General features: G+C 47.8%; 7 protein-coding genes across 7 annotated transcripts; 2 read left to right on the forward strand and 5 right to left on the reverse strand.

Annotated features, from left to right (window-relative positions):
• Positions 1 to 674: 674 nt before the first annotated feature.
• EDB82DRAFT_542908 (uncharacterized protein) lies at positions 675 to 3,146 on the forward strand (the record flags this gene model as incomplete). The annotated part of the gene is made up of 7 exons (XM_065609365.1): positions 675 to 755; positions 792 to 816; positions 850 to 949; positions 983 to 2,723; positions 2,892 to 2,937; positions 2,988 to 3,030; positions 3,080 to 3,146. The coding sequence occupies 7 exons, from the start codon at positions 675 to 677 to the stop codon at positions 3,144 to 3,146; spliced, it is 2,103 nt and encodes a 700-aa protein (XP_065465357.1).
• Positions 3,147 to 3,934: 788 nt separating this feature from the next.
• On the reverse strand, positions 3,935 to 6,052 carry EDB82DRAFT_14892 (uncharacterized protein). The gene has a single exon (XM_025731811.2). It carries the CDS (start codon positions 5,852 to 5,854, stop codon positions 4,124 to 4,126), a length of 1,731 nt encoding a protein of 576 aa, XP_025590799.1. The 5' UTR covers positions 5,855 to 6,052; the 3' UTR covers positions 3,935 to 4,123.
• A 3,799-nt stretch (positions 6,053 to 9,851) lies between these two features.
• On the reverse strand, positions 9,852 to 12,690 carry EDB82DRAFT_549857 (uncharacterized protein; the record flags this gene model as incomplete). The annotated part of the gene is made up of 4 exons (XM_065609560.1): positions 9,852 to 10,756; positions 10,809 to 11,546; positions 11,602 to 11,874; positions 11,930 to 12,690. The coding sequence occupies 4 exons, from the start codon at positions 12,688 to 12,690 to the stop codon at positions 10,129 to 10,131; spliced, it is 2,400 nt and encodes a 799-aa protein (XP_065465358.1). The 3' UTR covers positions 9,852 to 10,128.
• Positions 12,691 to 16,118: 3,428 nt separating this feature from the next.
• EDB82DRAFT_14976 (cytochrome b5-like heme/steroid binding domain-containing protein) lies at positions 16,119 to 17,173 on the reverse strand. The gene is made up of 4 exons (XM_025731806.2): positions 16,849 to 17,173; positions 16,706 to 16,743; positions 16,558 to 16,615; positions 16,119 to 16,490 (listed from the first exon to the last, which is right to left on the reverse strand). Exons 1-4 carry the CDS (start codon positions 16,937 to 16,939, stop codon positions 16,309 to 16,311), a joined length of 369 nt encoding a protein of 122 aa, XP_025590795.1. The 5' UTR covers positions 16,940 to 17,173; the 3' UTR covers positions 16,119 to 16,308.
• Positions 17,174 to 17,236: 63 nt separating this feature from the next.
• Positions 17,237 to 19,152, forward strand: EDB82DRAFT_15068 (uncharacterized protein). The gene has a single exon (XM_025731805.2). The coding sequence runs from the start codon at positions 17,368 to 17,370 to the stop codon at positions 18,931 to 18,933; it is 1,566 nt and encodes a 521-aa protein (XP_025590794.1). The 5' UTR covers positions 17,237 to 17,367; the 3' UTR covers positions 18,934 to 19,152.
• Positions 19,153 to 19,372: 220 nt separating this feature from the next.
• On the reverse strand, positions 19,373 to 21,022 carry EDB82DRAFT_519450 (uncharacterized protein; the record flags this gene model as incomplete). The annotated part of the gene is made up of 3 exons (XM_025731804.1): positions 19,373 to 20,220; positions 20,271 to 20,962; positions 21,015 to 21,022. 3 exons carry the CDS (start codon positions 21,020 to 21,022, stop codon positions 19,373 to 19,375), a joined length of 1,548 nt encoding a protein of 515 aa, XP_025590793.1.
• A 1,175-nt stretch (positions 21,023 to 22,197) lies between these two features.
• EDB82DRAFT_519451 (Cut8 six-helix bundle-domain-containing protein) lies at positions 22,198 to 23,188 on the reverse strand (the record flags this gene model as incomplete). The annotated part of the gene is made up of 2 exons (XM_025731803.1): positions 22,198 to 23,021; positions 23,110 to 23,188. 2 exons carry the CDS (start codon positions 23,186 to 23,188, stop codon positions 22,198 to 22,200), a joined length of 903 nt encoding a protein of 300 aa, XP_025590792.1.
• Positions 23,189 to 23,280: the final 92 nt, after the last annotated feature.

The raw sequence follows: 23,280 nt of genomic DNA on the forward strand, positions 1-23,280 counted from the left end.
TCCTTTTCTATCAACACCATCACATCTTGGCCTTCGTTAGCAACAGATTGCTTCTTTTTTGGACTATCTATCCCGCTACACGCAGCATTAAGGCATCTCGTCTAGAGCAACACTGCCTTTATAGAAGCGAGTTCACTTGTCAGCGATCATCATCCAAACTTTGCACGGCCTCCTTCCGGTCGTTCCAACTTTTCTCTTCCAAGCGCCCACGACCTCTTGGCCTTTTGACTTTTTCCACGTTTTGGCTGCATGGTTGGTATCCGCCTCGAGTAAGTCTTCCCTGGGGTAGCTCATAGTCCAGCCTATCACCATCGAGGTGGGCTGTCTAACTACCTTGCTGCATCGTAGTACTTACTTGTGACTTAAGCAAATCTCATTGCGACTATCTATTTGGGCTCTCTCTACCCGTGATTGAGAGTTACGTACCCTTGGCGTGCTGTATCGAAGTGACGATACGAAGCAGCTCGGCCATACCACAGACAATCAAGAGACCTTACTTCATATTCACACAGCTCATACAAGAGTAAGCCAAGCTACTTTACTTAACAAGATCAATCCGAGATCACAGCCGTGTATCGAAAGGATACACCAATCGTTTATCTGCAACGGCATCCGATCAGGCGTGTACTGCATTTCACATCTCGCATTGGTTCGCACGAGCTGAGATTCCCGCCATGAATTCCGACAAGAGGGCCCAAAGTCGAATGGCCCGTAGTGCCTTCTCCACCGATCTAACAAGCACGGATGGATCATACGTTGAAATACACTCTGCACCACCTTTGTCACGCAAGGAGCATTCAGGGGAACACAATACGGGTTCGAAGTTTGCTGAGGCGATGAACAACCCAGATTGGCGTCGCCGTCGTGACAATTATAGCTCCTACGACTCGGTGGCTACGACAGGAACCAGCACGGATTGGTACACAACAGGCAGTGGTGAAGGCTTTCAGTCCCATACAGACAATGATGCTGGCACACACAGCAAAATTGGAAGACCCAGTTCTTGGAACTTTATCGACAGTGGCAGTCACTTGCAATCCATTCTTGACAGCTCCGAAGTTGGCAGCAGAAATATGCCACGTACCGGCAAAGATCAACCAAGCATGGATCGACATAACATGCATACGGTCGTGAATAAGAACCCGGGATACGGCGCCCATGGATTATGCATCCTGCTGAGGGACTCTGAACTTTTCAATGCCCCCGAAAACATCAGGATGCTGAAATTGACTCCACTGGTCCCCGGGGAAGATTTTTCACAAGCTGGTGCTGGTCAAGTCGTCATGGAGGATGGGAAAGCCTACCCTGTTGCTCGCATACAGCCCACGCGTGGAAGACTACCGCGATGGAAAACATCTGACGAGACAACAGATGAAGGATACCGAACAGAATCCAACTATTCTCATCATGAATCAAGCGAAGCGAAGTACCAGGCGCTGAGAAGCTCTGGAGCCGATAACATTGAGAAAGCCAGAGAGGCCGTTTTTCAAGACCCAGCAGTCGCCAATGTTGGTAACAGGATCGACGAATCACAAGAGAAGACTACAGCACTTCCATATTTTGTATCTGGTAACTCAGGGACAAAATATCAGCTTAACCGTAAACATGAGGCTTGGAAGAAGATTTTACAGAAGCTCAATGGAACCACGACCAACAAAAACGAAACGTTGGACACAAAAAGATTGAAAAAAGAAACTGAACGGCGAAACGAGGAGTTCAAAAGGCTTCTTAAAAAACTTCGGCAAGATCGCGGGCTAGAAACTCGACCTTCAGGCGCAACTCCCGCAGAAGAACGTCATTTTCAGCCAGAGCTCTCAGAGAAGCCGTACAAAGTGCCACAACAGCGCAAAGATGTCAGTCAAGATCCCGAAATCGTCTCGGCTTACACTACCTATCCCAAAAAGAAAGAGTGGTCTCAAGACTCTGGGGTTTGTATGGATAGAGACTCTCTCAACTCTGGGTTGAACCCTAGAGCAAGAGAGTTTCTATCGTTCAAAAGCTTCGCAAGGGAATCAACGAGCTCAGAAAAGTACGGCACATCGGGCCAGGAATTCTTCCAGCAGATAGGCTTGGAAAATAGCAGCGAGGAAAGTGAATGCCTCGTCAACCAGCCTGTTGAGGTGGTCTCGACAAGTTTGAATCATCATATGCCCCCCATGAAGCCAGACTGCCTCGACACAAGTCAGAAAGGAAACCTAAGCCCAGAGGCTAGTTGGATTCCTTTCGGAGTGCAAGGCCCAGTGGGGTTTGACCTCACCTCAAACATGTTGCCATTTTCGAATGACCCTTTTTCATTCGGCGCATATCAGAACCCAATACAGAATACCGCTCCCCCTGGATTGCTATCTAGCCTTGGATTGGTAACACCAATTGGTAAACGGCTGCCAATCACCAGTTTCGGAAACCAACTCAATCTGCCTACAGCAAATCTTCCTTTTCAGTCATGCGCGGTTGCACCTAACCCTTTGATGGGTATCAATGCAACTCCTCAATTGCCTTACAATCCAACACTGGGAAGCAGTGAATATTCAGCTTGTCCACCTCCCGTTTCAAAACCGATGTTTCCTGACCCAATCCAGCAACAGAAATATGAAGCGTACATCGAATGGCGAAAAGCTAATGAACCAGGATACGCGCTTGCATGCAAAAGCCGACAACAACGTCGGGCCCAGCGTGGTTCAAACCCACTGAATCCAACGTTGCCACATAACGAGGTCCAACCTGTGTGAGTACCGACGCTCAATATGGGTGATTTTCCTTGGAAGAGAGTAAACAGTCTTTGTGGAGGCCACCATCGTGTGTCCCTTCGTTTTGCGTTAACCGTTCTCTTATCCGTCCATACGGACAATTTATACCTTAGCCATCAAATACGGCTCAGTATGTTCTTGTAGGCTGCTTTATTGATGGATTCAAAAACCAATGGGTTCCGACGAGGATGTATGTATCTTTCAACTACCGATGAATGCCGACTGACTTTGAGATTGCAGATTCGTGTCAATTGTACTTATTACATAGTCGGGAACATGGTTGGTGATACGGACTTTTGATTGCTTAGTTCAACGACTGAGTCTATCAAAAGCAATGGAGAGAAGCTCCACGAGGTTTATCAAGCAGTGATACTTGGCGAAGGAAGTCACGTTTATTGAGAGATTACAAATAGGCACAGTTATGATCAAACAATAGTTTGGGGTCACCTTGGAGAATAAATAACTCATAGGTGTAATGAATCCAAGGGTGTGTAACACCAATACGCAATGAATCTGCACTGACATGTTCGTGTTGTGACGAGCTGTCATCGTTTGACCCTGGAACAAAACAAGGAACAGCTGAGGTTATGATGTAATAGAAGTTTGAATCCCCGTCAGCTTTTGATCCCATCTTTCGTGTTCTACAAACATGGAATTGACTATACGTTTCTTGGATGGACGGCTGCGGCTGTGACGGTATCCTACACCACAAAGATGTACACCACTTCCCATCGTCACTCTTCAGCCTGAACGTGCTAAGCTCAAAGGTTGAAGGGCGCCTTTGGTCCCCAGGTATGATGGTATTTATAGAACCTCCCTGAGTCACCCCCTTTCTCGTAAAGGACGGTGGGTGAACCACAAATAAAAGGAACTAGAGGGAACAAAGCCATGTGGGTGCACGAGGCGATGCCAATGGGGGCTATGGTGCAACGCTGAGCTGACGGCACGAGTGTACATGGAAGTTGACGTTGAGGCTCTGCGGAAACGAGTGTTTGCATATGTAGTGGGACGTAACGGCGGTGGCTGTGGGGAGATTGACAGCGACTATTGAAGGAAAAGATGTATATTGACGTATTCGTTTATTCTCTCATGAAATATTTGTACATGGTATCCTAAACGGGAGAAGAGCCCAGATTAGACCTGATCCAATGCCAAATATCCGCAAGTACGACCAAACATTAAAATGTTATCGCAAATGAAAACCTGTATATGCGATGGTGGTATCTTCATGGAAAAAGAAACGCCGTAAGAAACCCCAGTAGATCCATTTTCCCGCAAGTGAACCGCATGCTTGCCATCGTGTGGCAGTCTCCAACTACATAATAAAAATGACAATTATGGTTTGAACGTGATGGCCGATGGCGACATGGAGTTTTTCAACATTCCTCGCCTTCTGCATCTTCATCAAGGCCTTCATCGGGATCAAAAAGCTTCGAAATCTCCATTCTAGCTGCTCTGAGTGGTTGGCATGTTGCCCAGCCTGTGGCAGTAGCCGCAATGACTCGGACGTCAGGCTGTGACGCCCATTGCGTAAGGGCTTCGTCGTTGTCACCGCCGAAGGTGACCGGTGGTTCTTTATTGTTGGCGGCACGCTCAAGGTGAATCGCAACATGCTCCATACGGCTATCCCAAGTCCTGGGGCCGTTATCGAAGACCGTCGTACAGCCTTCAGCTGGACAGCGCAAAAACGTCGGCAGTGTACACCGTTGTCTCAACGCGTTACCCTGCAAATCCTTCTCTTGGACCATCCAATCGAGAGAAAAGGCCTTGTCCCTCTTATCTGCTTGGGCAACTTCTGGGGGTGCGTGCATCCGGCGAATGTGCTGAGTGTAGAGATCCTTTCTTCTGAAAACCCTACAGTGTGTAGGACTGTCAGAGGCTCCCTTGGAGATGCTTGCAGAGTTCCCACAGCTGCCAGAGGTGCAGAGCCAGTAATTGAGATTGAGGTGTTGAGCCGAGACATGTCGTTTCCATTCATTCTTGTTTGCAAATACCTGAGTACATCCCGCGAAATGGAAGACACAAGTAAAAGGACGGTTGTGCACAGCGGTGATATGTTTCTGGAGTAGCACCGCATCGGAAAAGGTCAGGCCGCAGGATATGCACTTCGAACTTCTACTAGAAGATGTTGAGAGTAGGCTTCGATTTGTCGAAGTACGGGGGGAGCGCTGTGACTTGGTAACACTTGATGTGCTAGAAACTCTGTCAGGGCTTGATCGTGTTGTGCGGCCACGGCGAGTTTTGACTCTGGAAGTCCGGGATGATTTGGCTTTTCGACCGGGTTTATACTCGTCGTCATCGTCATCAGCCATAGTGGACGAAGTATCGACGGTGGTTTCGTCTTCAACTTTGGTATCGATATCCATGCCTTCAATCTCAGGGTAGGAGGCGCCAGCATGGCCTTCAAACTCCTCAGTAAATTCCAGCGAATGTGCAGACAATGCGTTACTCAAGCCGCTAGTGGGACAGATAGAAGTAGATGAAGTGACACCAAGGTCCATGTTCAAATCAAGGGTGGATTCAGGCAATTCTTCTTCCACGTGGTTGTTATTGTATTGGGGGTGGGTTGGCTGGATCACTGCTGGATTTACGTATCCTTGAGATACACCTGAGACTCCGTACAGCGAAACACTGGGTGACGCCGAGCCGAGGGAAGCAATGTGAGGGGACAGGACAGCAGTGTCGGATGGAGTAGATGGGCCTTGGGTGCTGTCAACATACCCATCGTTGTCTGTCAAGGGGGGGCTTTGGGGCCCGCTGGCTGCTGAAGAATATTGGTAGGATACTGGGGAGCCATGTCGGAGATGCGAGTTATGATGAAGAGAAGAGCTCATATTGGGATAGACTCCATTGTAGTAAGCGTTTTGTTGTACAGGGAGATGGTGCGGTGTAGCAAAGAAACTACTCGGTGGACCTTGAAGGTATCTCTGCATGCTAATGGTACCATCGATGCCACCAGAACAAGGTGCATGATATTGGAGAAGAGGGTCAATTCGATCGGTGAGGTCTTGGTGTTTGATGCATTCAGACTCGTGCTGGGACAGGTAGTGAGTGCTAGGAGCATAACCAGCTCCATTGATCTCTTCGTGGCAGTGATGGAAGTCCATAATGTTGGTGATCAAGCAGCGTTGCTACTAGTGATTGGCTATGGAAAGCGAGACTTCGAATTCGAAAGAGAGTTCTCTTAGTGCAAACTCGAAGATATGTCGAACTAACAAACAAATATAACCACCTGTGTTGCAGATATCGAAGTCTGATTCTTTGTAACGCAAGACGGAAGGCGTGTAAGTCAGGTGGCGCAAGTTTGGAGAACCAAACAGTATGAGGGATCAGGTCAATTCAAGACGGAAAGTCAAAGGATAAAAAAAAAAAAAAAGACAAAACCTGGGTTGAAAGACGCAAAATGAGATAACATCTGAGTCGTTGACAGAAATGTAGAAGAAGTGTTTTGGTGGAGGGCGAAGGGGGTCATCTTAAAGGCTGATAGAGATTTCAAGAATTGTATGGGCAGATGGTCTCGCGGGCCTGTCTGGGAGCATTCTACAGCGAGGGCACAGCTTCCTCCCCAACTTTGTCAAGCAGAGCCGCAATACGTATCTTTTTTTAGAGAGGTATTGAGATTGTGGAGGCGATGGGAATCATGGGCCCATACGCTGATCCCCTCCTGGATTACATTTCAGGACAGACCTGCAGGATACCCTGGAAACTCAAGACCTGGCCCTGACCCTTGCTATCCCAGGTCTGTCTTTTGCCTTGAAAAGATGGTGTGCGCACCGAAATGGTGAACAGAGAGGCCATGGGCTGAGCTAGCAGAAGTAGGTTGCGTCCCAAGTTGTGGTTGTCATTCAAAATTCTGTGACTTAGAATTGTCCAGTCTTCTGGCACTGCAGAAGCCATGCGGAACCTGCTCTAGCCAGTTGTGAATGCACACAGCCCTCGATAAAGATTTTGAGACCCAGCAACAGATTGGTACCGTTAGATAGAAGCAGTTTGCCTTATCTTGTTGTTGAATCATAGGCACGCATGGCACTAGTTCAAGGCACCCGGAACACCTTGACGCCACTAATAGCACGGTATGGCCCGTCCATCCGCCCTAGTAGTGCCAATGGAGAAACTAGCCTTGGCCGGATCCATCCATTTATTCATTGACGCAGGTTTGAGGGGATGCCATGTGATGTTGTTGGTGTTGGAGGCGTAGGGGAAACGGCGGGTGTCTGTGTGTCCGGGTATGCGTAGAATGAACAAGACGTAATAGACGAACAAGAACCCTGGAGTCTGGACTAGCTAATTGCAGAGAGCCTGAGACAAGCCGATACGTGACGACTCCAGCTGTCAGTGAGTCTTGCTTGAGTCAAGGCCATGGCATTCATTTGGACTGGTGTGGGTTTGTAAAGTATAGACAATGTCTTTAAATCCTGTAATAACCGCATTAGCGGCTAACAGATGGTAATTGAGTTACAGTACGGAGTAGCCGCTGCTCGATGACAACCCACAATGTATGGAGTGCAGAGTAAGGTGCGTGCAGTTTGGTGGTACTGGATAAGGACCATGGTATCCGGGTTTAATCAGGGATTCTGGATGCGGTATGTCGTAAATGTGTATTGGTGATAAAAGATATAATAAGTGATGCAATCCTGTGTGCTGTAGCTGTACAAATACGTACAAGAAGTATCCATCCATTGTTGAAGAAGCCAACTCCGGTTTGTTTTTGTGGAGGAGTTGGAGGAGGAAGGGCCCATGATGGATCTACAGGCGCCGAGTCTAGCCTTGGTATAAGCGAGGCCTTAATCCCTTATCCCCGCAGCCCTTGTCCTCCAGAGCTATCACTGAAGCAGGCACATTGACCCACTTTCAGCCAATCGCATCCCAAGAACTAAGCTTAAGTAGGCTTAACTACATTGCTAGAGCCAACAGTCTTACAAGCATCAACTCGCCCGGTCTGGCAGGGTTCACCCGGTCTAAATCTCATCAATACATACCCGACTGACTGTACAGGCAATGAACACTTGACTCACTTGTTAGACCACACTCATATTATACTACTTTCTAGATTCTGAACTGCAGATTACGCATGGTTTGCTTTTCTCCTTTTGGCTTGCATGACTTTGTTTCATTGGTCTATAGACCCTTGTCTGCCGCTGTGCTGAATGACACCAGCGCCGTTTTTAGTTTGATTGATTACAATAACCAACACTCGAAACTTGACCGTCCATCCATACAATGGATACTCGTACTATTGCGTTTACCGTACTCTAACAACAAGTAGCCAGGGTAAGGTCATGGTTCATCGCATAACCCTTGATACCTTGTTAACTTTGACAGGCATTCACCAAGACATCGTAAATATTTACACTCACGAATCCATGCGCTTGGTTCACCCAACCACATCAAGAGATCGAGATCCTTGATGCGAATTTACAGTCGTATCAAACCATACTCCCAGCATAAACGCCCAGCCCAGCTGAAGTTTAACTACGTAGCACTTACATGAAGACGGGACGGCACATGGGCCCCGGGTTTGGGGGCTATCAATAATGCAATTCTTTTACATAACTTTTGTGACACTGGCCCCCATCGTACTGTAGATATCTGTGTGTGCACCTCTATGTGGCTATGGCCTTTAAACTCAGCCCTGCAGCCGTATCAGAGCCATTCACAAGCCGGAAATTCAGACTGTATCTGTCAGACACGAACGCAACACTGACGTTTCCATCTCATATGGATGGGAGCCAATGGTGAATTACCAATATGTCGTCCCCTACTCAATGTCTTCCAAATCCAGTAACTATTCTTACCCCTGATTCCTTGCAACTGCAGGAGGCCCACTGTCTTTAGCCGTTCCCCGTGGGATGATTAAGGTACATGATATCCGTAGAGTAGTGACGCACCAACCCGCCAACACGGGTCATCGACCTGTACTTGAATTATGCCAGTATATTTCCCTCAAAACAAAGCAAGTACTAAAGAATAACGTTTGGATACAAACACAAGAGAACTTGAACCTCAAAAATACATGTTCATCGATCCAGTACCGTGGAGGCGGGACTTGTCCCGAGATCGCATTTGTGTGATAAAAGTCCCTGTCTGCAGCGTTTACACGATGTGATTGCTGGATACAGATACACCTGTAAAAGTCTACTGTGATACCTAGTATCCTTGTGTCTCTCAATCACGTTGCATGTATCGTTCGGGCGGCTGCTGGTCTGCTTCCCCGTGCTGGTTAGGCCAAGCTGTCGTTGCAACAAGGCGCAGATCTCATCTCTTGTGAAAGTGTTGTAAATTCTGCGAGATAGCCTATTCAGCACTGCCATACCCTGGTTTCAAGATCACATCATACGTTTGCCTATCTCAGCCCTTGCCTCCAACCTCTTCAGCTCCAGCTCCTACTTGTATATGCCTTGGCAATAGTGACTTTTCGTACAACGTGACAAATGACAGAGGCCGGAATCGTTGCCCGTTCTTTGGGTCGCGTCTATGTATTCCTTCCTAAGAATCTGAACAAGCCTCGTGTTACACAGAACTGCTTAGCGGGGAGTCGTAGTCCCACTTGAGCAAGGAGTACCAGCTATCAACGGGCTCTACTACGCGCCGAGGACGTGGCCAGGTGGCTTTGACTGAGACAATAGCCCGCGCCATAGTCTTTCTGTCAGTCGTTGACCAAAGTGGAAAATTGACGCATGCCAACGAAACATTCAACATGCAAGTTGTGCGGACAGCATGGTCATGGCTCTTCAAGCTAATGCCCCTGTCATTTACACTTTTGTCGATCCCCAGGGGCTGCGCAATCGTGTAGCCGAGTATCCGCAGAATCTATGGACAACTATGTGAATTATTGGTATTTGGGGATGTTGTGACTGAGTAAATTCGCCCGAAACTTGATGGTTAATTTCGACATGGAGTTGTAATCCGTGACGCCTCAAACTTGAATGACTCGAACACAACAGGAGTTCATTTGCTGTCAGTCAGTCATGCTCTATGCTTCTCTGTTGTGCTCTGGGCATATACTGTTGTGGTCATTGCTCTTTCTTCTTAAAAGATTGAGAGTGCACCGCCATTAATGCTCCATGCTTCCAAAAGTCGTAAATATGTAATAACTACAAGAAAGGGCTCCTAAGTACGCCCAACATAGTCCATCAATACTTCTTCTGACGTGCCAAATCACAAAGTCTAATCATTTCCGCTATATGGGTATATGTTCCATCGTTATACATCATTACCAGACATCAACCATGTCCTGCAAGCTGGTTCTATTCACATACTTCAGTACAGGGAGGCAGTGTATGCACAGTGCAATTATCACACTTCCTTCGATTGCAATCAAAGCACACCTTGTTATGACCGAAGCTGTTCTCATTACTACAATAGCACTGTTCGTCTTCTGTTAGTTTGTTCTGATCCGAAGGGAGTTTGGCGGTGCACTTACGCATATCCACATGTATGTGTCCTTCCAGTCTCGACGATCTTCGCTGCTATTACCCTGTGATCCTAAGGTTTGAGAGGCTTTGGGATCAGGAACAGATGAAACAGATGAAGATTCAGATGTATCTTTCAGGGGAGTGTTGATTGAAGTGCTGAGATCTTTCTCGTGTACCCATTCGCTGATGTCCCTTTGAGGTACATCGCGACCAGAGAAGTGATCATCAATATGATCACAGCGTTTGGTCCAGGTGTTGTCTGCTTCTTTGATCTCAATAGTTTCCTGGCAAAAGCCGCACCAGAAATGGGCATCACAATGACGGCCTCTTCTACATGTGTCGACCTTTTCTTCCAGTTCACGTTGGTCAGAGACTTTGTGCTCTTTCGTAAGATGGTTTCTGAAGCTCTCACGGCGGTGGCAGACTTTGCCACAAAGCTCACCGGTGCTAGAGTTGGTGCAATTGCATACCCATACCTCGAGCTGGTAGTGCTGTATGCTCTCATGTCGCTTCCAGTCGTTCTTGCTCCCAAATGTCTTATTGCAGTTCAAGAAAGTACACCCGTAAGGTTTTGAGTGCCTCTTTTGATGTTTCCTAAGTAAATTGTGAGCAATGTACCAGAGTGTTGTAGTTGGATCCGACCTACTTAAGCTCACACAGGCGTGGAAACGACTTATCGCAGTCCTGGCACTTGTGCAAGTGACCTTGGCTCTTGCCACCAGACATATCCGGTTTCGGGGTCTCATCCCTAATTTCAGTCGAGTGTTTCTTCATATAGCTTGCAATCACTTCTTTCGGGATTTTGTCGAGAATTTCATACGACACTAGACTGATGTTGGGAGAGTCAAGGCTGGTCTGGTCTGGCAACATAACCGCCCTTGGGGTTTGCTGAGCTTCGTCGACATCTATCATTCCAATATCGGGTCGCTGGGAGCTCGAATTGTCGCTGATGCTGGATGTCCCCGTTTCTAAGGTTCCGCTTTTTTGCACGCCGTCCATGTCATCTGGGGCGGCATCGTCATGTTGTCCAGACTCAGAAGTCGTAATATCATCACCTGGTGCATCCTCTTCAGAGGTAGGAGGCCCTGACCACCGATGTAGAGATATAGGAACAGGCCCACTAAGTATATCGGGTCGAATAAAATTTTCGTCACTTTCTCGTACGGGAGCAAGACCCGGTATATCTCGGTCAATCGAAATAGGGGCCGTGCCTCGGGACAGGCCGCTGATGCCAAGTTGAGGCTGTGAAGCTCGCCTGTCTCCACCATGTCCGCGGAATAATAAGATTGTAGAAGGATGGGCCAAGCCAGGTGATTGCTCCTGGGCTTGGAGGTATGCCATAGCACTTCCTCCAACACCCTCGAGACCTTGTGACAGGACAGGACTTTGTCATATTAGTCAAAAGCAGGTAGATGGAAGTACAGAGCTGAGTAACCTACCGATAAACATATTCCGTCAGATCATCGTTAGCTGAATATGTTTTATGATGCATCCTCTCCAGATGGGAGCGGAAGTTATCTGCTCTGGGCCAGATTTTGGTCTTTTTCGCACAACCGCCGATGTTGCATACGAAGGTACGGCCAGAAACTGTTCGATCATTGTGTACAGTCTTCTTATGTCTGTCAAGATCATTCTTTGAAGTAAATCCTTTACTGCGTGAGCAGCCTGAGACATTGCAGCACCAGGGAAGAGAGTGTTTCAATTCATGTTTTCTGCGGCGAGTCAGTACAATTGTTATTTCAATACGGTAAATGACTCGAAACTCACCTCAGCTCCGATCGAGTACGACACGTCTTCGAGCACTCTCTGCAGTACCATCGTCTTTCTCCGCCAACAGGCGCTGTGGCCACGCTGGCAGGCGGGCGAGGACGAGTCCATTGATCTGGATACTGTTGAGAGTCACTGGTAGCAGACTGGCATTGGAGTTGAAGCGATTCGAGATCGCTATTGACAAGTTGCGTATCGGCGTTTTGCGAATCCAACGTTTGGATATCAGGATCAAGGTCTTCGCCATATGTAGAAGGATTGCCGATGCTGTGAGTAAGACGACTTCCGTAAGCTGAGTCTTCCGGGTTGGTATCACATTCAGACAGCAGGGGTTTGCTCCTATAATTTTGGTATTCTTGGTATGAAGTTTGAAAGTTGGCAGCCCCAAAAATTTGCGAGCGAGTACTTGAGGAATCAAAGGAGAGGGGAGTCCAAGGGTCGTCGCCTGCACCTGACCAGTTCGGATAGAGGGAATTTGTGGTCTGGGACCTTGGCTGGCCCAGGCCCGCCAGATTAGCATCTTGTTGAGCTATCTGGGGGGGCATAGTTGAGCTGTTTCGCCGGTCTTGTAAAGAATTGAACGAGTTCATGGTGATGATGACAGTTTTCTCGTCAGAAGAACGATATATGCAAGGTCGAGCCGTGTCGTCAATGCCAGTGGTAGTACGGAGTCGGGAAGTGTTGCAAGCTGCCGCTACTTCATGATCAGTATTCGAGTTTGAAGTAAAACACTCGGTGGCTAGGAATAGTTTGTGAATCATATTGTGTATATTGAAGAGGCTGATGAGTGATCTAGTACAATAGAGAAAGAAAACCTGTTGACAAAGTGGTTGTGAACTGTATGGGAAATTTGGTGACACAAGGTGTAAAGATAAACAGGGCATTCAAACATATGACGGATAGACAACTTTGACAAGTTTGGATATATATTGAAAGTTGGTGCAGCCAAAGTGGTGCAAGGCAGTAAGCCAAGAGATAAAGAAGTATAAAAAGAGGTTGTCATGCCATCCCAACAGAGGTTACGAGATAGAGACAGAGGAGAAAGCGCATACATTGATTGTTAGATCAACAGCAAGGGTCGTCCCTCGCTGGTGCGAATCCCTCCGAACAAGGGATCCCAGGCAGATCACAGACTGGCAGTTGCTAGCGCTATGAGCAGTCCCAAGCTTGACAAGATCGATAAGACAAGCCAAACGCGACGTCGGGGGACTTGAGCGAGTTGCAATCGAGGTACGCTATGAATGCGGTGTTGTGCTTGCTCAGTGCTAGGCTATCATAGATCTATGCGATGGATGAATGGGCGAGCCACAGAGTCAAGTATAAAACAAGGCAAGCACAGATAATCCAAAAGAGGAGGAACAAGAGACAGGCGACGAGGCAAATAGAGCAGGAAGCACAACTGTCGCGAGCAGCGGGGAAAGGGGGAGGAAATAGAGGAGAGAAGAGGAGAGAAAAGAAGCGTAGGCAGCGGCAGAGGTAGTGTCGCGATAAAACAGAAGGTACTTTGGATTTTGGTGTACCTGGGAAAGATTGATCATTTGAGGGGGCTACCGCCCGTTCTTTCCTTGTCTGCCTCCCGAACCGCCTCACTTTGGGGCATTGCGATGGTTTTCAGCCAACCAGAGCTCTTGTTTCAACCCCCAAGCTGCTAGGCATCCGGCGAGGCAACCAGTGTTCGCCTACTGAAGAAATTGGAGTGAATGGTTATTTTGCGAACCATTTTAATCAGTCACAATTGATGCGGCTCAACAAACAACAAATCCATCATACATTTTAATGGCCTTAATAAATACGTCACTGTCTCATTCTCACCATATACATACCGCTTTATAAAGCAAACTCTCTATTTGTTACTCTTCAGTTGAATTAAATTAAGAATGCTCTGCTTACTTATCGACCTGCAGCACTTACACCTGCAATCAATCTTGGCACTCGAGGATATTGAGGCGCAAGCACAACCTCAACAGACATGCGACTACCAAACCAGCTACCTCTCAACGTGAATAGACACAGCATATCCTCATTTTCCATTCCAGTCCCTCAATATAATGATTTGTTATCCGCTGGTTCGACGTCATGTAGGCAAAAACCAGTGCTTACCCTAGATGTTCTTAGAATCATCCCTCGGACTTCGATCCCTCATTAACTTGTACGGAACTTCTCCTTGACGATTTTGCAACTCCGTGCAGCTATCCATGCGCCTTACAATTTCTCTTTTCGTTTTCTCTTTTCTCAATCGTTTACTCTTGAACCGATCCAACTCAATTCGGTTGCCTGCATGTACTGGGTCCTCAATTGACTTGGGTAATCTGCATCCTCCCGAGAACAAGACATTTTATCCTTGGTATAGATCATCGACCTTGATGCTGGCTGGCTGAACGGTATTCGTCCAGAGTATTTGCTACGAGGCTTTCGTTAGTTTCTTTTCCCTATGCTGGTCTCGGTACATGCATGGTATACGAGAGCTGTTAGCCATGCTTCTACATGCATCAAAGCCTCAGGATTGAATGGCATTGATCGTTCATGTACTACCTCGCTTGCTCGTAGTTGAGCCTCTTGGTATCCTCAGTTTATCATATGACATGTGTCTCAAGTAGGATGTAGTCTCAATCTCTTCGTTCCTTATGTACTTGATTACTTGCACAGCATCCCAGCTATCGCCAAAACAGGCTCTTGGCCTCACGGAAAGAAAAGAAACTATCCGCCAGTTACCATGAACTCCACTGTATCACCAAAGACTCAAGACTTCTTCTCGACCCCACGCGTCCTTCGGCTATCTGCTTTGATTCATATGCAGCCGTCTTCTTTCAGAAACGGTATACTGGGTCTTTATCCGTGCCAATCGATTCTTTTTCGATCCAAAATGATTCATCAAATTATCTATGCAGATCAAACAGATTTCTTGCATGAACGAGTGACAATTGGATGTTAAAGAATTATCCTGGTTCCGGTACTCATCCTCAGACAGCCATACGGCCTAGGGGTAAGGAAAAAGAGAAAAGAAGATACGTCAATGAAGAAACTATAACGCCGGGGTGTATTCTCTTACTATAAGAGACTCGATTTCTGCTGTGGATTCTGAATATTATATACTCGCTTTCACTCAGCTTCAGTCCTGTTACAAACATCATATATCAAGTCCTTGCCACCGCGGCCATCAAGATCACTGTCTATGTGAGCAGCTGTTTCCTGCTTTAAGGAGGACTTTGACTAACTCAACCTCATCAGCACTTGACCAGACTGAAACATCCCATTCAATATTCCAAAATGTGCGACTGGGAAGAGTTCCTCTTTGCTTGCAACCACTCAACTCTCCGCCTCAAATCGTACTGCCACTTTGCCCGCAACGACCCTAACCATCAATGTTTTGGTGTCAAAGTGCTTCGCAAATCCTGGAGGCAATGTGTTCCCTGTGAGAACTGCGAAATTGCTTGGCGAGCGACGGAAATACAGGCTCAACACAACTGCCGGGATGCCCAATCTATGCAATAAGGGCAAAACACGCAAAAGTCTGCCGTTCTGGGTGGCAGCGATGCTTGATAAGAAGAGAGTTGGCCAAGGGCTATGATCCACTGTTCCAAATCGTTTCTCTTTTCGTCTGGCTACAAGATTATGGAATGCACTGTATCTTCATCCCGGTTTATCTCTTATTATATATATATATATAGGCAGCTGAAAATCAGAACTGAAGTTGTCTTGCGATGTAGCACAAGTACCAATCAAGCCGTGGCATAGAGCAAAGTTACTGCATGCATGAACCCCCATTCTGACATCAAAGATCTCATCCGTTACACACAATGGCACCCAGAGCTACTAGTTAACAGTTCATTTTACCAATATGCAACGTCTTCGTGAAACGAAGCTGTTAAGCCTGGGTATGAACCCCTGCTGCCTTGCGGTTACGAGCATGTACACTGTAACCTTCAATGGCGCCACAGACAAAGAGTCGGAACGCAAGAATATCATATGGAGCGGTTATGATGCGGCCCGTTTTGTGTAACCTTGTTTAATATGTATGGGGGGAGAGCTACGCTGGAAAAAATACGTTCTGGTTCTGTAATGGCGTACGACTACGTGGCGATCGATTTTCTGCCTGTAGCTAGTTCTCAGGCCTTTCTTGGCACACAATCCCAGAATGTTATGTAGCTTGTTAGAGATTGAGTGCCTACATTGTAGATATGTAGTGGAAGTACCTGTCGATGTGAAACACATATCCATCATTTAGTAAGACGTCGTATCATGGCTGGAGCTTCCACAAACTCACGACAGCGGAGAATATTGAGACAGAATACACAAGACCCTTCACAAGCACACGGGATTTGAGACTGGAAACGGTGAATTCATAACTTGACGTGAGTACTTGGAGGCAACGCGGCTAGTCACTCTGTGTTTGTGGCACCCTCCACAACACCAACGATGTTGTACCTCTTGGAGAAGAAGGTGATCCAGTCGTTAAGAACGCTTTTTTCCTTATCATCCAAGTCTTGCCACTCTGGAAGCGCATCTTCCTGTTTTGTCGAGGACTTGGCTAGGGCTCTTGAGGCGTCCTTGCCGGCAAAGACTAGAAACGTTGGTTAGTTATTCTGTATGTTGGCATTGCTAGTAGAGTGTTTAAGACGAGTTATTACCATTGTAGGAAGCTCCAGGGAGGTAAGCCTTGTTGCCAGTCACATCATAAACCTTGCCCTATGTTGAAAAATGATCAGTCGTGTTGTTTGGATGAGATGAGTTGCGCAGTCAAGGTGCATATTGACTCGCAGGAGTGCTTTGACTTACCTTGATAGCCACGTAGCACTTGCCCCCTTCAGTAGCGCCTGTCGATCAATTAGTTACGTTCTTCTCCAAGCTTGAGATCAGACGAAGTTGTTGAGACAATATCCTCATGCCTTGCTGAGCATCTTGAGGAGGTGAGGTCGTACCGTTGGCCTTGGCGAGCTCCTCCTTGGAGATGATGTCGTCCTTTGGAGGGTCGAGAGTGACGGCGGTCTTGGGCTCAAACTTTCCAGCCATTGTTGCAAGGGTATCTGTATTTGTAGTATTGTAGAGGTCGATGAGAGATTACCAAAGATTGAATTAAGTTGATAGAGGGTGGTGGGACCTTTAAATGTTATGAATGTCCGTCCGTCCCCTCCGTCATATGCTAGAATCTCCCCTCCCCCACCAAAGCCAAGGACAAAGCCAAACAAGACCCTGAACCTACCCACTACCCTCGGTCAAAGTCAGCTTCTTAGCGGGTTCCAAGGTTCCGAAGCTCACTGAAGATTCCCGTTTGATTGGAAACGCACGGGCCTGTATTCGTCAAAAACGGAATTGGTCTGTGCGCGAGTAACTATGATGGAACTAACCGACAAGCATTTGACTTGCAGCTTTTTAATTTCTATGTTCGTCATCATCACCAACTAACATCGCTCGCCAATTACTTCATTAGTTGGCCTGCCATGTCGGTTTCAGCGATTGCTTCGCTGAAGCCCCTTCGTGGGAGGTGCTGGCAGAATACAAACGCCAGCCTTCTCTCCATCCAACTCCAATCGCGAACCACCACTCTCAACTTCCGCACCGTTATCCATCTCCGATTAGACCAACATCGATTCAAGACAACCAATTCATCCAATGGACACCATGATAAAGACCTACAAGCCAAGAGGGACCAGTTACCACAGAAGAATCAACCCTCGGCGCAACCCCAGATTACCTTTCGTCAATTTGCTGGCCGAGCCCTCGCTGCCGGCCTTCGCAGTCTTACAGTAGCCATGAGCCCAACTGGTATCAAGACAGCATATAAGCAAAATCCAGGTACCACAACACTAGGAATCTTTGTTCTTGGCGTGGTATCTATCATCGGCGCATACACCGTTTACCTCTACTTCAACTACTTCTACCATTACCAATTCACAAGATACCCCAAGCCTATCGCAAACTCTTTGCGACGTGCTCTATACTACACCAACATCAAACCCGATGCCGAACTAGCTCTGAAGTACTACAAGCGTGCTATGGATCAATGCGCTGAGCATGGATTGGATCCATACTCCGACGAGGTTCTGGGTATTCGAATTCAGACCTCTTACTGGCTTGAGAAGATCACGAACTATAACGGATGCCTCCAGGTTTTGGAGGGCATCCTCGCCGATTGCAACAGGTGGATCAGTGTCATGGAGCAGTCCGTGAAAGACGGCCAAGTCAGTGATGATGGCAGACTTATTAAGTCTAAGTCAGAAACTCCCGAGGCACCTTCAAATCAAGTCACCACCAGCGCTGCGACAACAGAGCAAGGAAATTCAGATGAAAATGAGGTACCTGAGAGCCTATGGCACAAGAGGCAGCGCATTCTCGCCAAGACTGTTGGAATCGCTATCAAGCTTGGAGAGCTGTACGCTGATGAACATGTTCTCGACCCTGACAATTCTCAAAAACACCTCATCTGGGCTGTTGAAACTGCATTGAAGGAGGCTCGTCGCCGCAAAGCTGAAGGTGTCAAGCCTGGTGAGGGCGACTGGTTGAGCCCTGGACAAATGGGCGGCGCTATGGAGTCATTGGGTCGCGATTATGAGCGCAAGAACCAATTCCACCTCGCCATCCCCCTGTTCTTCCAGGCTCTTCGCCTTTGCGAAACGCCTTGCCACCGCCCTATTATCATGAACAACCTCGCCGCCAGCTTTGCTCAGCACCCTATCTTTGTCCCAGCCAACAGCGAGCCCTCCGACATGATCAAGGAGTTGCATGACCCTGCTATGCCTGCTACCCGAAAGGAATGCCTGGAGGCTGCGCAAAACTGGGCCAAGAACGCCTACAAGCACGCCAAGGATGTTACTGGCGACGAACGCACAGCCGAGTGTGACGAGGCATGTGCTGTTGCCCTGTGTAACTGGGGCGATGTCGCCGCCATGCTCGGAAACAATGACCTGGCTCGCAAGAAGTACAAGCAGTGTATCGAGATGGCAGGCAAGCTTGGATTCCCGGATGCAGTAAAGCAGGCCCATTCAGGGCTTGCAAAGCTGCCTTGAAGTGAAAAGCAAGTATTTATGTGCAAAAGAAAAGTCCTCCCACTCCGGGAGAACATGTATAACGACCAGGCTAGAATCTGCCATGTACAAATAGAAGGAAGGGAAAATAAAGCAAATAAGTCCTTGGATAACCCATCTCTCTTGTAGCCTGTCTAGTTACCTAGAGCAACCACTTTCAATCACAGCGCCATTTGTCAACATCGTGACCCAACATTGACACACGGTTGGTTGGAAAATATATAATACATGTCGTGATCTAGATAGGATACCGGTTCTCTTTCGGTTGATTCTAGACTCCAATCATCACAACCCTTCGCTTTGTTCCGTAAGAAATATCCCACACCTAAGCTCCTTGCAATTCACAAATCCCTGAAAAACCGGTACGCCTGGGTTTCATGTCGTCCGTACACCCCTGAAAGCTAACAGAATTTCAAGAAATCTACGCCATCTTCTGTCTCTTCGCATCCAACCCAGTTGCGACAGCAGACGTTGCCCCTCCGTTCCCGTTGGCAGGAAGATCGGCCAGAGCGGTTCGTCCATCGGTAGGTGGTGGTCGTTTCATCGCGGGTGGTCGGTAACTGCCTCTGTTCGCCAGGGGACTACCTGGACCAGATGGCGCACCGATCCGACGAGTTTGGTCGAGTGATGGGTTTATTACATTTCCCCGGCTCTGCGAGCTGGTCATGGACGGCCGCACCGGGGTAAAGCTATTCGAATTGGATCGCGTAGTCGGACCAGCATTTGCCTGACTGTTGGTCGGAGCAACATGCTGACCATTCCTCGCAACAGGCTTAGATGAATTGTGGTCAATGCCAGGTGTTTTTCGAATCGATGGGCTCTCTGCCTTTGGGTTAAAGGCTTGCTGCCCTTGTGGCAAGGCAATGGCACCATTGCCTGAACCTTCTAGAGTGGACTCGGGCAACTGACTAACCGCCTTTGCAGAAAAGAAGCCTACAGTCTCGGGTATGTTTTGGGGAGCATTCGGTGGTGGGCGTGGGTTCCCAGTTTGATTTGGAGTTGTACGTCCTGAGGTTCCGCCTTGTGGGCGATTTGCAAGGGCGTTTGGACCGTTAGAAGAATTGAATCGTTGTTGCTCCTGTATCGGTGTTTGCGGCGCTCGATTTGAGGGCCCAGTAGAGTTCGATCTGTTAGGTTGTTGCTGGTTTTGTTGAGCTTGAGGGTTGGTGGTGGGCTTTTCGTTGGCAGATGGGCCCAGGATTGTTGTTGAAAGCATGATTTCGTCTGGGTGGCCATCTTCTGGCACACAAAAGTCGGCTTCGTCGAGCTCTACAGATATTCAGCCTCGATCTCCTCAAATCCATCGGAGGACAAAATACCTCCAAGATAGTCATCAAATGACTCTGCAACGGGGAGCGGCGGTACAGGTTCGGTTTTGACTACAGGAGCAACGGGAGGCGCCGGGGCCGCGGGTCCTGCTCTCGCAATATCACGTTTGATGAAGTCGGAATGTCGGTGTAAGTTATCTTGATCAAACTTCTTGACAGGCTCGGCTTTGATCTTGGTTACTTGCTTCACGTAATCTTTGTCGTAGATGCAGTTACCCAGGACATTGCCAAAGTTTCTTAGTGCACGTTTCATTCCGTCAGTAGTGCCCTCCTTCTTGGCCTTCTCGAAAGCCATTGCCTTGCCTTTTGCGTTCTCGATGGAGCCGTAGCCAACGTCCTCATGGTACGTTCCATCCCTTAATGTAATTCGGACAATGACAGACAGGCCAACACTGAAGCGTTGTGTCTGGGGGTTTTCATCGGCAAAGTCGACTTGAATGTTCTGAATGGAAGATGACCATCCGTTGAAACCGAAAACTTCATTCGCCAAGGTGATACATTTCTCAGCAGTCAGATAGTGGACTTTCGTACCACCAGGGCCTGCGCGTGCAGAGATGTATTCGGGACCGAGTTGTTTGTCGAGCTTCGCCGCTATCGTAGCAATGTCCTTTGCAGCCCATTCAGCAATTCGTGGACGTGGTTCCTCGTAAGGGTTCGTCACCACCGAATGTTGATCACCTGGACTGGAAGATCAGTTAGTGATAGACCTATAACGCGACGCATCTTGAAACATACGCAGGCATGATGAATGATTCAACACTCGACGTAGAATTGAGCAAACATGTAGGATTAAGCAAATTTTAAGATTTTCCCGAGGCAGCACGATGGGGCGAGGGACGGAGATGAGTATTATAGTGAATAGGAAATTTGTTCAGTGGTGGCGGACTGGGTGTTGATTAATGGACGACCGCGTTAACGGTCCAGGCAGTCGCGCCCCCCATTCGACATGACGGGAGAGCACGTGACTCTGCCTAGTTGGTGGAAACTATAGAAGGACAGAAGGGTCCACCGAAGTTTTCAGATCGTCCCGCGATTGCCCCACCATCTTCTCAGCTGTCTCAACGCTAAATTCGACGGTCCTTGATATAGGCTATGGGTAATCGGTCACACGAGTATCGATCTTGTGACTCCTGACTTGAGTGTGGGAAACAATCCTTTTATTCAAAGCCTTTAATTGCTTAAGAGGGACATGCCCCAAGTATATAGAGATGGCCTGGGTTTTGGCTAAGTCGAATATGAATACAAACTCACACATCGAGAAATTCGAAAAATTCGAGTTTTTTTATGAACTCCTAAGACATCGAGGTAACTCAGCTTGACCTTGATGTCCTTTTGCGTCATGACAGAAAGCATTGTCCACTACGTAAAGAGACCCATCATCAGTAGTGCCACGTATTTGACGGGTTCGGGTCTATTGAAGATACTAGTAGAAATACGTAACGGGGTCGTAATGCGATGACGGGGAACCAGTCACATGGAGTTATATCGGAAAGGGGGTAATGCCGGAAGGCTTCCTTGTTACACTTACCACTGTCGAAGTACAAATACAGTTTGCATCACTCACATGTCATCGAGGTAAATTTTAAGATGACAAAGAAAAGTATATCAGAAATCTAGCTACGGAAAACAGAATATGTCCTGTCCGTCAGGTTAAGAATACCACTCAAAGGCTATCAACCCACATAACAATAATCCCTACTGGTTCATAAATGAAGGAAAGGGATATCAAATGACACGCAAAACGCCAACCACCCTGCCACACAAGAAGAAAAAAAGGGCGCCTCAAGTCTATGCCACCTATGCTACCAAATGAAAGTCGTCATGATGATACGGTCGTTATATGTGCGAAGTTGACTCGTCCGGTGCGCCGCAGTATGCAATCATAATCTCGAAAAGGCTTCAGTGAACAGCCCGTGCCTTACCAGGGTCCAACTCTAACTGGAGCTCCATATGAACCTGACATCAATTGGTTTAATATGGAGTCTGAGGCACTGCCAGACCCAGTATTTGCGTTAGAACCCATCCATCCAACACTCATGGACATGGCGTGGATAGCAGTGGAGAGACGGCCGCCAGATTGTTCATTGTGTCGAGACAGAATCTGGTCCCATCCTCCAGAGTGCAGGTTGAGGCCCCCAGCTTTCTTGCCTGCCTCGTTGATAACGAGCGCCCAGGCCTTGGATATCTCTTCATATGCGGTCTCCTTGTGATGTCGATATGCTTGAGGTTCCCAGTTAGGCAGCCTATGGATAAAATCGGTAGCCTCGTTCAAGAATTCGAGAGACTTGGTAGGCTGGGTCTCATTGGGTGGGAGGAATTGAGGAGTGAAATCGGATAGAGCGTCGATGAAAGCAATTAACGGCTCCTTGACCCGATAATAAGTGTATTCGGGGCTGGACTCGCCATAAGGAATGGCATCCTTCATTTTCTGCTCGTACCCTTGCAAGACTTCGACAGCAGACGAGACTGAGGGGCGGGGAGCCTGAGTGACAACTTCGTGGCCAATATCAGGGTGTGTTTCGCAGATGCGCTCGAGAACAGTTCTTAGTTGCGAAGTGTCGAGGGTCTCGAGAAGTCGGGGGAGTGCGAGAGGTCGTCCAATAATTTCATTTGCACGGACTTTCTTGGAGGGCCGAGCAAGAGCTCGAGCAGAGATGGTAGGAGAGCTCCTGGGTGACATTGTCTCGTCGCCATCCTCGTCAGCCTTTCGCTTACGGGGGTTCATGTTGTGAAATGGAGACACTGAGTCGGTTAGCGGCAAGCACGACAAGGGGTGAAAAGGGTTAAGAGAACATCGGAGAACCGAACAAAGGGGGAAGCAATGACTTACGAGACCGTTGGGGGGAGAGACGAGGATTTTCGTGCTGGTGAGGGAAGACAGGAGGTTGTGGCGAGAGTAAAACGTTCATGTTGATTGAAGATTGTTAAGGTGGTTAACGGTGGGCAGCGGTATTTTGTTTATAGTCGATGAATGAAACAAACCACTCAAAGACGATATATC

Source organism: Fusarium venenatum (assembly GCF_020744135.1).
Source record: "Fusarium venenatum strain MPI-CAGE-CH-0201 chromosome Unknown EDB82scaffold_1, whole genome shotgun sequence".
NCBI classification, from domain to species: Eukaryota; Fungi; Ascomycota; class Sordariomycetes; order Hypocreales; family Nectriaceae; genus Fusarium; species Fusarium venenatum.